Here is a 12,063-nt window from a genome sequence, read left to right on the forward strand (position 1 = left end):
AAAAGAGCTCAAACAAGCAACAAAAACCCACTTCTGAACAAAAACTGCTTGAAAATAGTGCAAGGCTGTTGCAATGAAGCGTTTGCAGTGTTTATATTTTTATAGTGATAATAATATGTTTTAGCCACCTCTTCACAGTTTATAGCTAAAAGTGACGGAAGGGGCCTGGTCCCTGTAGCAGTTGGAGAGGGGCACGCAAACATTTCTGCAAGATTTTGATCAGGTGAATCATTTTCGGTGCAGATGCTATGTTTGACAAACTTCGGTATGATTAACGTCGGTCTCTTTGGTAGCCTGTAATAGTTTAAACTCAAAAATCCTGATGTGGATTCTTGGTCAGTTCTTCCCGTGCTGTTATGTGACATTTTCTCTCCTGTGTACTGTGACCCTCTGCAAAGAGTGACACGCTGTGACAGCCATGGGATGTTAAGCGTGTTTTGTTGTGTTGGATGCGTGTTTTTTGTGCCCTATGAGAAAAGGAGGGCTAAGCCGAGTGAGGTGTGTGCACAAATACACAGACTGACTTACCTGAAACTTTTAAATTTAAAGGAGTGTACTAGTTCCCTCTAGTTTTACCCTAACATATAAAAGGCCGTTGGATGTGGATGATCTATCAAACCTATTTTTTTCTTTTTTTCCTGGTCTTTCGAGGCTGGCTTTGAGGAGTTACAAGCTATGTTTCAGGCGGTAGCCCACGCTTTAGCAATGTTTGGGTACCTGTATTTTGATTGTTGTTATCCGCCCTTTAATGCTGTTTCTGCGACCGTTGCTAGTGGAGGGCGTATGCGGTGCGCTATCTGCCGCCTGGAAAACATGTACGGGAGGTACCGGCGGCATCGCTCGGGGGCCCGGGGTCCGCCAGGAGCGGGCGGCGGCAGCTCGGCCCCGGCAGGTGCCCGGGGTCCCGCGGCCCCGGGAAGGGGCTCCAGGCAGAAGATGGCAGGCAGGCCGGCCCCGCGGGCTGAGCCAGCTCGCTCCGCGCCGCCCGCCCTCCCTCCGGCCGGCCGGGGAGGGGCCGCCCCGCCGCTCCCTCGGGCCGCAAAGCCGCGGCCGAGGCTCCGCGCAGCGCTCCTCCCGCCGCCGCTGCCTCCGCCGGCGGAACAAGGGTCGCTCCGCTCCCCCGCCCGCGGATCTGCTCCGCGTTTTCCGGGCCTTTCCCGTGTTCTCAGGCCCCGACACTCGAACGTGCTGCGCGGCGCTGGCCTCGGCGCCGCTCGCCATTGGCCGCGCCGCCATAGCCCCATGGGCGTGCGGGCCGCGCATTGGCCCGGCGCCGCCGTCCATCAGCCAGCGGCGGACTGCGTCAGGTTCGGTTGAGCGGCGTCCCCTTCCCTGCCTGTGTCTGGCGGCGGCTGCGGGGCCGGTGCGGGCGGCGGGGCGCAGCGGAGGGCGGCCCGCTCCCTCGCTCGCTAAGATGGCGGCGGCGGCGGCGGCGGCCGTGGCGCGGCTGGAGGGCCGGGAGTTCGAATACCTCATGAAGAAGCGCTCGGTGACCATCGGCCGCAACTCGTCGCAGGGCTCGGTGGACGTGAGCATGGGCCACTCCAGCTTCATCTCCCGGCGCCACCTGGAGATCTTCACCGCTGCTCCCCCGCCGCCGCCACCGGCCGGCGCGGACGGGCCGCCGCCTCCGCCTCAGGGGGACCCCGCAGCTGCCACGGGCGGCGGCGGAGGGGACTTCTACCTGCGCTGCCTCGGCAAGAACGGCGTCTTCGTGGACGGCGTGTTCCAGAGGCGGGGGGCGCCGCCGCTGCAGCTGCCCCGAGTGTGAGTAAGGCGGGGGCCGGGCCTGCCGTCCTCCCGGCACACCGGGGCCCGCCGGGCCGGGCCCACCCGCCGGCGCCTGGCCGGGCTGCCTCGTCCTCCCCGGGAGCACCGGCTGCTGCGGCGGGGGTGGTACCGCTGCTCATCCGCGCCGCTTGGCCCCGTTTGGCTGGCACATGGTGGGTGACAGGCGGCGAACCGACCCCGTCCTGGCGACACGGGCGAGCGGTGCCCGAGGCCTGCATTCCCCGGCCCTTGGCACCGGCGTCTCCGCCTGCTGCCCTCGGCCGTGTCCTTCCTGCGGTGGGCCGAGCCGCCGGCACAGCCACCAGCCGGGGTACAGGTGGGAGCGTGAGACCCCGGCAGCGCTGGGGCTGGAGGGTGGCGAATGGTGACCCCCCTCCCGTGTGTGGTCGGTTGCGAGTTTGGGAGCAAATCCGTCTGCAGCAGTGCTTGGAGGTATTGTAATTAGGAAATAGAATCGGATACACCCTTGAGTATTGTTTACGTGCTTCAAAGGAAACCAGTCAAGTGGTTATCCACATATCTGGGATTTCTGCATTTAGGGTCAGTGCTGAGAAATCTTGTGACACCCTTGGTGCTTTTGCAGAATGTAGGGGGGTTGTTTTATGTGTGTGATTGCCTTCTGATTTTGTGGTAGTTCCTGCCTCTGCCTAATTGTAGCCTTTATTTTTATGAGTAAACTAAATCATCCGCCTGAAATACTTCTGCTAGCCTTAGTGTTTTAAAATGTTTCCTTATGCGACAACAAGTGTATTAAGATTTAAATGGTAATACATTCCTTTACCATTACCGAACATAAACTGTCTTTGCGAAATCATTTGCTAGGGGAGTGTGTGAGGCCTACCCTACTATGTTTAAGGATATGTTGAACTGTAAATAAGTAATTTGTGTTCTGAGGAGTCACATGTAGGAAAAGTGAAAGTGTTTTGGTTTAGTATGTTTTAGCTGTCTTGACTAAGAAACACCTAAAAGGTTATGAGCGTTTCACCTTTACACATGCCATTAGTGACACAGTCTTAATGCCTTTCGAGTTTTTAAGCTGTATTTAGGACGTTGATGGTGTGTATTTTCTGCTTTGGCGTCTCAATGTTATTTTCCCCACCTGGTTCCTCTGCGAAAAATCGAATTGTCTTACCTTTCTGCTTTCTAGGAAATGCTCGTTCTGAAAGAGTTTAACAGTGCCAGTATGTGCAGAGTTGTATAATCATGAATACAGTTGGATGACTTGTTTGACCTTTAACTGTAACTTCTATTTTTGCTTTCTGCTTTTTAATATTAATAATCATTTGGCATGTGGTTAATCTGTATTTTAATTTGACACATTTATGAAATATAGATCAAATACTTTTTTTCTTTGTAAACAGTTTGGTATAATATACTAATTGCAGGCAAGTCATTGTGCATTACATATGTTGATTGCAAACAGTCTAGAATTAGTTCCAGTAATTTAGTCAGCAGCATTCTGTTAAATGCCTAAGACCTCAGGAAGAAAATCCTGCTTCTTCAGGCTGTCCATGTAATTATTGACTTGTAATTTATTTTAGTTCTTTCCACCAATGTCGCTTTTTAAGGGGAAAGAAAATTCTGAAGGAATTTTTGTGTTGCTTTTTTTAGTGAACAATGATGAAAACTTCTGAGCAGTTAAAATTTCTTCACGAGCGTATGTGGGTGGCGTTACAGAACCCAGCATTTGCTTGAAACCGTGCTCAGGGATTACACCATTTCTTAGACTGCACACGAATATCCTTCAGTTGGAAGATCTGTAAGCTGGCTGAAGGAGTTATCTCCTGGTTACAAAACATAGGTGTGATCTCCTGTCACGTCGCTTCGATGGAAGGTGGCAAACCTTCCGTCCTGCTGGAACAATGCAGCAGTGTGTACACTGCGGGAGCTGGGATTGCTTCAGTCAACAGGCCTAGGGATGAGTTTTATCTTGAAGGGCTTACAGAATCTACAGGGTCATAGTTAGATTGGTGATTAAGATCAAATATTGCTTAAAAAAATCTCTTTATAAGAGGAGAGCCTTACTGGAGTTGTATAGGGAAATAGTAGTTTCATTATTTGCAAAACTTTTTTTTTTTTAACACAGCAATCTTCAGGTAAATTCAAAGCAGACGTTATCTGCTTATAGCAAGTCATTACTTTGAATTACTGATGACTAATACTGTTTGTAGCTGTGTTCTTGAGTTTCATTGTAGATTTTACTGGTCACACTGAAGATGATCTGCTGGATTTTAAAAATCCAACTTACTTACTTCAGTGTAACGAAAACATTAATTAACAGTTGAAACACAATTGGAAAGAAAGTAGTTTTGGTGCGAGTTCAAGATTGATGACTGCTAACCTCCAGCTCAAGTAATCACTAGATCTATTTTTGTTGTTGATGTTAATTCCTGCTGTGTTGCCAGTAATATGCTTTGCCTAGGATGACACAATCATTTAAAATTTGAATGGCAGGTGAAGTTTAAAAAAATCAGGGTGGCCTGTTCCTTCTATTGTTTTTAAGTCATCGTGGAAGACAAGAATGAAGGGTCCATCTCTGTTTTGTCTAATTAATAGTGGCTTACAGATAACTCCAAGTAAAATATTATTACAGGCTTGAAATGTCTTATTGAATGTCACTAATAATTGGATGTAGTTCCAGTGTCCTTGGCCTTTTTTATTTCAGCACAGTGTTTAGATACGATTTCATTAATAATGTTATTGAACTTCCTGTTTTCGGAAGGGAAAAACAGAAATACAACTTATTAGTCTCCTGCAAAACACACGTTTTTAACATCTGGGGAAATTAAATTATTAATGTTGGAATATCATTTTACCTATAATAAAGGCATCTTCCTTTCTACAGATATAAATCCCATGAAACATGGAATTACTGTGCATTAAGAGAACTGTTCCGGTCGCTATTTTTAATGCTTCCCTGGAAGCCTTACTCACAATTCAAACGTTTAAGTTCTCAAGCAGGAGGTAATAGCAGTGGGAAGTTTTTCTTGTTTGTTTTTCCAATTCTTGACAGACTCACATATGTACGTGTGTAGATACAAACCAGCTGTCATCTTGTTAGATGAATAAAATGGGGGCTGGGGCAAAACAGCAGTTTTTTTGTTCATGTCCTGTAAGTAGCTTTCCTGTCAATGTCGTAACAGATTGAGGCCTGGGATGAAAGAGGTTTGAGTCTCCTGTTCAATACACACAAATCAAAGCAGTTCAGTTAAGTCTTTTACAGACACCTTTAAGATGTATGGACTATCACTCTCCAGTTCATAAACTTAATTGTTTTTTAATTGGCTTCATTTGATGCTTGTCAGATTTCCCTCAATCTCTGTGAAAGCATTGTTAGGATATATTGTTAGGTAAATAATAACATTAATATTTGACTTTTGACTTGAAAAATACATTTTGTGCTGGGCACAGCAGCAGTTGTTGACAGAGCTCTTGTATATGGCTCTTGGAGAGGCAGGATTCCAGACAGATGTAACTGATACAGCTGGAAAAAGCAGACAGGCTTCTGGGTACAGCTTAACTCTGAACCAGTTTTTTTGTTTTGTTTTTATTCTTGGCTTTCTTGGATGTGCTTTGTATATTAATGTCTCATTTCACAAAGATGCTGACATCTTGAGCTTGGCTGTTCTGAGAAATGTCTTGTTCATTTTGACCCAACCTTAGATTTTGTATTTTAGTAATTGGGTTTGGTTTTGTGGAAGTACACATTTGTGAAACATAAACACGATACCATTGGCATAAGAACGGCTGCACGCGTGCTCTGTGGAAGTTTCTTGCTGGAACCATCTAAGGTTTGGCTTAGCAGTCGAGGTGAACGATCGTAACATCTTGTGTTACTTGCTAGTTTAGAAGGAATGTTCTTTGCTTGTTCCTGGCTTATGGTTTATGTTTTAAAGGTTTTCTTTATGAATATACGTGTTAGATACTTTGAGAAATCAAAACACTTTTTTCAAGGAGTATCTAAGTATAGATTAATTGCCCCAGGCTGGATTGGCACCTGCTTTTTCCCTTTCTTCACATATTTGATAGATAGAGTTGCTGTAAGGAAGACAGCTGAAATGTTTGTGAGAGCTTATGATTGACTGGTGTTTGGAGGAGTATTTTGGAGTTCCCTACTGCCTGTATTAAAACTATGAATTGCTTACAAATTATTACTTACAAATTATCTTTAAGCATAAAACTAAGAAACATTGGACTTGGCTGTGACGTATGATTCAGACTCCAGAAAGTTTTATTTACTTTCTTTAGCAGACACTGTGTCCCATGCCATAATGACTAATAAGGTTAACTAGGCTATGTTTATAGGTGGGTTTTTTGGCTCCTTTAAAGTAGGATTTGAAAATGTCAAGCTCAGCAGCAGTAATGTTCTCTCATAAGCAGATCTGATTGAAGAGGAATGTGGGAGGAAGAAGGTAGAGCACATATTATTTGAAATGAAAATAGAGAGATGAGCGTGAAGTTTCTATGGTCATAATTCGTGTTACAGTTGCTTTTGTCATCTCATTTTTTTCATTTTCCCCTCAACTGCACATACCTCCAGCAATGTTTTTTTCTTGTTACAGCATTGCAAATTGTCATAAACCAATCAGGTAGTTGCGGTAAAGCTTAAACAACTTTGTATTTGGATTAATTTGCACTTACCTTGCTTTTTTTAATTGTTACGACTGATCTGTATATGAAACTTCCTTACCCAGTTCTACAATTTTATTGATCTTAAAAATGTTCTTACACCTGTAGGTGGCTACAGGAGTAAGTACACTCTTTGTACAGTTATATGAGATATTATAAACTAGGAAATAATCTTAAAAAATAATCTTTATGGTCTGTTAAGTTCCAGTTCTATGACAGAAGCAAGATTAGTGTTGTTTTGGTTTAGGGTGCAAAGTCACTATTAAAACTGCTCTAAGAATCTGTAGTTGAAAGAGAGTTTTGAGATTCTTACCTTTAATTATAATAATGAGGTAAGAGATATGTAAATTAAATCATTCTTTGTATTGATTAAATCAAAATACAATACTGATCTTGGGTTGTGAAATGCACTATGTTTGAGTAGCAAGAGACAACTTTTGCTATCAGATATGTGTAAGTTAAATAAGTTAATACAGAAAACAAGTTAATCATTCACCCTTTTAAAAACAAATGTGTATGATTAATTTGATTATAATCAGGAAATGACATTGTCTTGTAAATATTAGTCCTTCTTGAAGGTAGATATTTTAGATAATAATTCTGCTGTGGCGGAATGCTGTCCTGAGGAGCCCCGTACCGCTGAGGCCCCAGAGGAAGGCAGGACAATGGAGGAGTTTGCCTGGGTTGATGAGGACTGGCTTAGGGAGCAATTAGGCAATCTGGACATCCATAAATCCATGGGTCCGGATGGGATGCACCCACGGGTGCTGAGGGAGCTGGCCGAGTCATTGCTGGACCACTCTCCATCATCTTTGCCAAGTCATGGGAAACGGGAGAGGTGCCTGAGGACTGGAGGAAAGCAAATGTCACTGCAGTCTTCAAAAAGGGCAAGAAGGAGGACCTGGGTAACTCTAGACCGGTCAGCCTCACCTCCATCCCTGGGAAAGTGATGGAATGACTTCTCCCTGGTGCCATCTCAAGGCATATCAGGGATAAGAGGGTCATTGGAGGCAGTCAACATGGCTTCACCGAGGGGAAGTCGTGCTTGACCAACCTCATTGACTTTGATGAGGACATAACAAGATGGATGGATGATGGCAGAGCAGTGGATGTGATCTCCCTTGACTTGAGTAAGGCATTTGACACAGTCTCCCACAGCATCCTTACAGCTAAACTGAGGGAGTGCGGTCTGGATGAGCGGGTAGTGAGGTGACTGCGAACTGGCTGAAGGGAAGAAGCCAGAGAGTCGTGGTCAATGAGGCAGAGTCCAGTTGGAGGCCTGTATCTAGTGCAGTGCCTCAGGGGTCAGTACTGGGGCCGGTATTATTCAATATATTAATCAATGATTTGGACAAGGGAATAGAGTGCACTATCAGCAAGTTTGCTGATGACACCAAGCTGGGAGGAGTGGCTGACACTGGAAGCTGTGCTGCCATCAGAGACCTGGACAGGCTGGAGAGTTGGGCAGGGAAAAAATTCATGAAATATAACAAGGGCAAGTGTAGAGTCTTGCATCTGGGTAGGAACAAGCCCAGGTTCCAGTCTAGGTTGGGGAATGACCTATTATGAGCAGCATAGGAGAAAGGGACCTGGAGGTCCTGGTGGACAGCAGGATGACCATGAGCCAGCACTGGGCCCTTGTGGCCAGGAAGGCCAATGGCATCCTGGGGTGTATTAGAAGTGGGTAGTTAGTAGCTTGAGAGAGGTTCTCCTGCCCCTCTACTCTGCCCTAGTGAGACCACATCTGGAATATTGTGTCCAGTTGTGGCCCCTCAGTTCCAGCAGGACAGGGAACTGCTGGAGAGGGTCCAGCGCAGGGCAACAAAATGCTGAAGGGAGTGGAGCATCTCCCGTGTGAGGAAAGGCTGAGGGAGCTGGGGCTCTGGAGCTTGGAGAAGAGGAGATGGATGGATGACCTCATTATGTTTACAGATATCTAAAGGGTGAGTGTCAGGAGGATGGAGCCAGGCTCTTCTCGGTGACAATCAATGATAGGACAAGGGGTAATGGGTTCAAACTGGAACACAAGAGGTTCCACTTAAATTTGAGAAGAAACTTCTTCTCAGTAAGGGTGGCAGAGCCTGGCCCAGGCTGCCCAGGGAGGTTGTGGAGTCTCCTTCTCTGCAGACATTCCAACCCGCCTGGACACCTTCCTGTGTAACCTCATCTGGGTGTTCCTGCTCCATGGGGGGATTGCACTGGATGAGCTTTCAAGGTCCCTTCCAATCCCTGACATTCTGGGATTCTGTAATTCTGCTGCTGTCGGGTTTGTGTGGGGGTTTTCTTTGAGCATGTCTAATTCTCACGCACAAATCAAAATATTTTTTAGCATATGCCTGAGCTATTAAAAATAAGGTTATTATCTGTCTGATTTACTGTATTTTTCAGTAAGTATAGCAGTGCCTTCAAGACCTCTCAAGTCTAATTACCTTGTATAAAATCATGTCAAACACTGGAAACAATATAATTTCAAAGAAAATTCCAAATTTGTCATGTGGTAGTGTGTGGCCATCTCTTTTGCAGCCTATATTGAGTTTTCACAATGATCTTGTGTTTACTAGAAAGCTGATGTCTTTCATGATACTTCCTACTGAAATATTGGGAAGGTGGTGGCTTTATCTACTGCCTTGCTTGTTTTGATGATAAAAAGTTGATGTGTAGTGACATTTGTTTCCTGTGACTTCCTGCCTTCAAGGAGTTTTTTGACCTAGATAAAGCAGTCGGAGGGGAGGAACCATATTTATTCTGCAGCTATTCCACGTTGGATGGCATTAAAAATGAACGTTATATTCTTCAGTTAAGATTTCATCACTACTGTTGTATCACTGTGCTGGGGCTTCAGTAGGCTACTTGAAGAGCTAGTGCAAATGTTTGTAATTCATCATTTTCTCATAGGGCTAAAGGAGGTCTGTCCGTGATCAGAGTCTTTGTTTCTTCACATTTGTTTCCCTGATGCTGCTGCAGCTCCTGTGTGTGCTGCTGGGCTGTGCTGGCCTTCTTAGTGCTGCGAGTCATAGACTCTGCAGAGCATCATCTTCATGCGTGCTGGACAGTTGAGTATTTGTGGGAGTAAAATTTTCAATAGTCGACATTTCAGAATGTCTTAATGTCTGTTTATGTGAGCACGTCACCTTTTTGTTTGTCCGTGTGTGTCAAATAAAATGAAGAACATGAGCAGGTTGACAAACGGTTATGTCCATGCTAACCTGTAAACATCCCTGTTGACTGTAGCAAGAGAACTCGTGTGGAATTGAGCATTTGTAGGATCAGAGCTGTGTAAAAAAGCCAGAGACATGTCATTATCATAGCTTTATGATGATAACAAAGTTAATATAAAGTTAACACGAATTAATTTTAATTCGGTGTTAAGGATTTACATTAAGAATTGTGGAAGGGACCGCCAGCCGAACAGCACCTTGGCTGTTGGAATGCTGAGTATCTCCAGGGATGGAGAAGCGTAACCGTGTAACTACAACCCCATGTTGAAAAAATATCTGTATTTCCAATAGCGGAGTTTTGGGAATACACAGGCTGGTCAGTGTAATGTGCAGGTTAGTGCTAAATCATGAAAAAAAGACTTGGTCAATACTTGATACTGCTGTTGGTGATCTGAAGTAAGTGCAGTCACTGATAAATATATACAGAGGATATCAATGTTAGTAAATATTGTCCTCACAAATAATAACAAAAAATTGACATGGTTGATCCATTTAAAAAAAAGCATCTCACGGTGTGCAGGCCAGATCTACAGGGTAGGAAACTGTTCGTACAAATAATAGTAGAGTGCATTTGAAAGTGGTGAGTGTAGAGAAATGGTTAGAGATGCCTGTAGTGAGATGATGTGTCAAAGCAGAGTGTGGAAATAGGGGAGCTGGATCAGGGAGTACTCAGGGGTGCTGGAACTTCATGGGGTGCTGGAATCGAAATTTGTATTGGAGACTCTTGCAGACTGTGAGGGCTCAAGGGAGTGATGGCTAAAAAGAATTGAAGACTGGAGGAGATCCTAAATAGTGAGGAACGTAGGGGTTCGTTGTGTTTGTCTCCTTATAAAGGAGCGCAGGATGGCTGGGCTGGTGTATATACCCTGTAATGGGCACTGAAAGGCTGGCTAGTGGATCGCCCACAGGTATAAAAACCCAGAGGCTGTAAACTAAACTCCCAAGGTTTGAACTAAGCACGTATTTTTAGCAGTGTTGGAACAGCTTACTGAGAAGAATGGTAGTATCTCCATTTCACCATCTTCTGCTGATCAAAAATAGGTAACTTTTTGGAAAAGGTGCTTTAAATAGAAAAATAAACCTTGCTGTAGTCTGGCCTGCTGGTCAGGTACAGTATAGGTGTGGTTGGATGAAATTTCATGGCTTAGCTCTTCAGCCTTTACTTCCTCTGCAAGTCTTTTTTTAATGATCTCCCATTAGGTTATAACAAGAGACTTCTTTATTGTGTGTTTTAACAAGGAGTCAATACTTGGCTTGGTTTTCAATTAAAATTGCTTCTAAAGCATCAAACATGTAGGACCATCAGGGAGTGTGAAAAGGAAATCAACTGGTGGAGTAACTCCCAGCTGTGCCACTCAGAGAGGCTCCAGGGGGATACCCCCCAAAAGGTGAAGAACCCCTTGCCCTGTCAGGCAGAGGGAGAAGACCTGAGACAGCCCCTGCCCTGTCGCTGTCAGGCAGAGGTAGGGGACAGAAAAGATGACGGGGGTTGGAAGCCAGTTCCACTTTGGGGCGGTGGGCAGTCCCCATCCCTACCTGCTTTGCTTTCCCATGTGCCCCCCTGTAATAGGTTTGAGGCCCTGGATCTTGAAGAGGAGGTAGGTGAGGATGTGGTGCAAGGCCCACCTACGAGGTCACATAGAAAGAGGCAGCTGACCCCACGCCTCAAGACCGCCTCAGATGAGAACGAAAGAAGGGTAATTGTGGTAGGCAATTCCCTTCTGAGAGGGACGCAGGGCCCAGTCTGCAGAGTTGACCCTCATTGTAGGGATGTGTGCAGTCCACCTGGAGCCCGGATCAGGGACATCACCAGGACACTCCTCAGCCTGGTGCACCCAGCGAACTACTACCCACTGCTGGTCTTCCAGACAGGTGGGGAGGAAGCTGCATCCCGCAGTCTGACGGGAATGAATAAAGATTCCAAGGCCTTGGGACGGATGGTAAAAGAGTCTGGGGCTCAAGTGATTTTCTCTTCCCTCCTTCCAGTTTTGGGTGATGATACGGGAGGGAATAGAAAAATTCACTCTGTAAACAATTGGCTACAGGACTGGAGCTGCAGACAGGGCTTTGGGTTCTTTGATAATGGCTGGTTTTACAAGACACCAGTCCAAACAGTGATACGTGGGAAAGGTTTATCTCGCAGGGGCAAAAGGATGCTTCTAACATTCTGTGATTCTGTGATATTAGTGGGGTTTGTAGTTCTTATGCGAGGAGAGGTGAAAGGGTTTGCTGGGAGGCTTGAAAAAAGATGGGAGAAGTCAAAGATCACCTCAGGTTTAAGAGCTGAGGCTGAGAAGTAATGTAATTATCACTACAGAGTGTAAGGAGGCTCTGACTTGGATATTTAATTTGGAATTGTGGTTCAGAAGAATCTGGGGTCTCACTTTTTAGAAATGCAGGCTGTGCTTTCAGGAGTGTCTGAGCT

The 12,063-nt window shown here is 45.5% G+C and overlaps 1 protein-coding gene across 1 annotated transcript in view; it reads left to right on the top strand.

The window, feature by feature from the left end:
• The first annotated feature begins 411 nt into the window (after nucleotides 1-411).
• Nucleotides 412-12,063, top strand: part of FOXK2 (forkhead box K2) — a 41,267-nt gene continuing 29,615 nt past the window's right edge. Inside the window, exon 1 of the mRNA XM_082067355.1 lies at nucleotides 412-1,767. Within this exon, the coding sequence (XP_081923481.1) occupies nucleotides 749-1,767 (1,019 nt within the window). The 5' untranslated portion in view covers nucleotides 412-748. The remainder of the gene's footprint in view (nucleotides 1,768-12,063) is intronic.

The sequence above is a fragment of the Streptopelia decaocto genome (genome assembly GCF_964273445.1).
Source record: "Streptopelia decaocto genome assembly, chromosome: 16".
Taxonomy (NCBI): Eukaryota; Metazoa; Chordata; class Aves; order Columbiformes; family Columbidae; genus Streptopelia; species Streptopelia decaocto.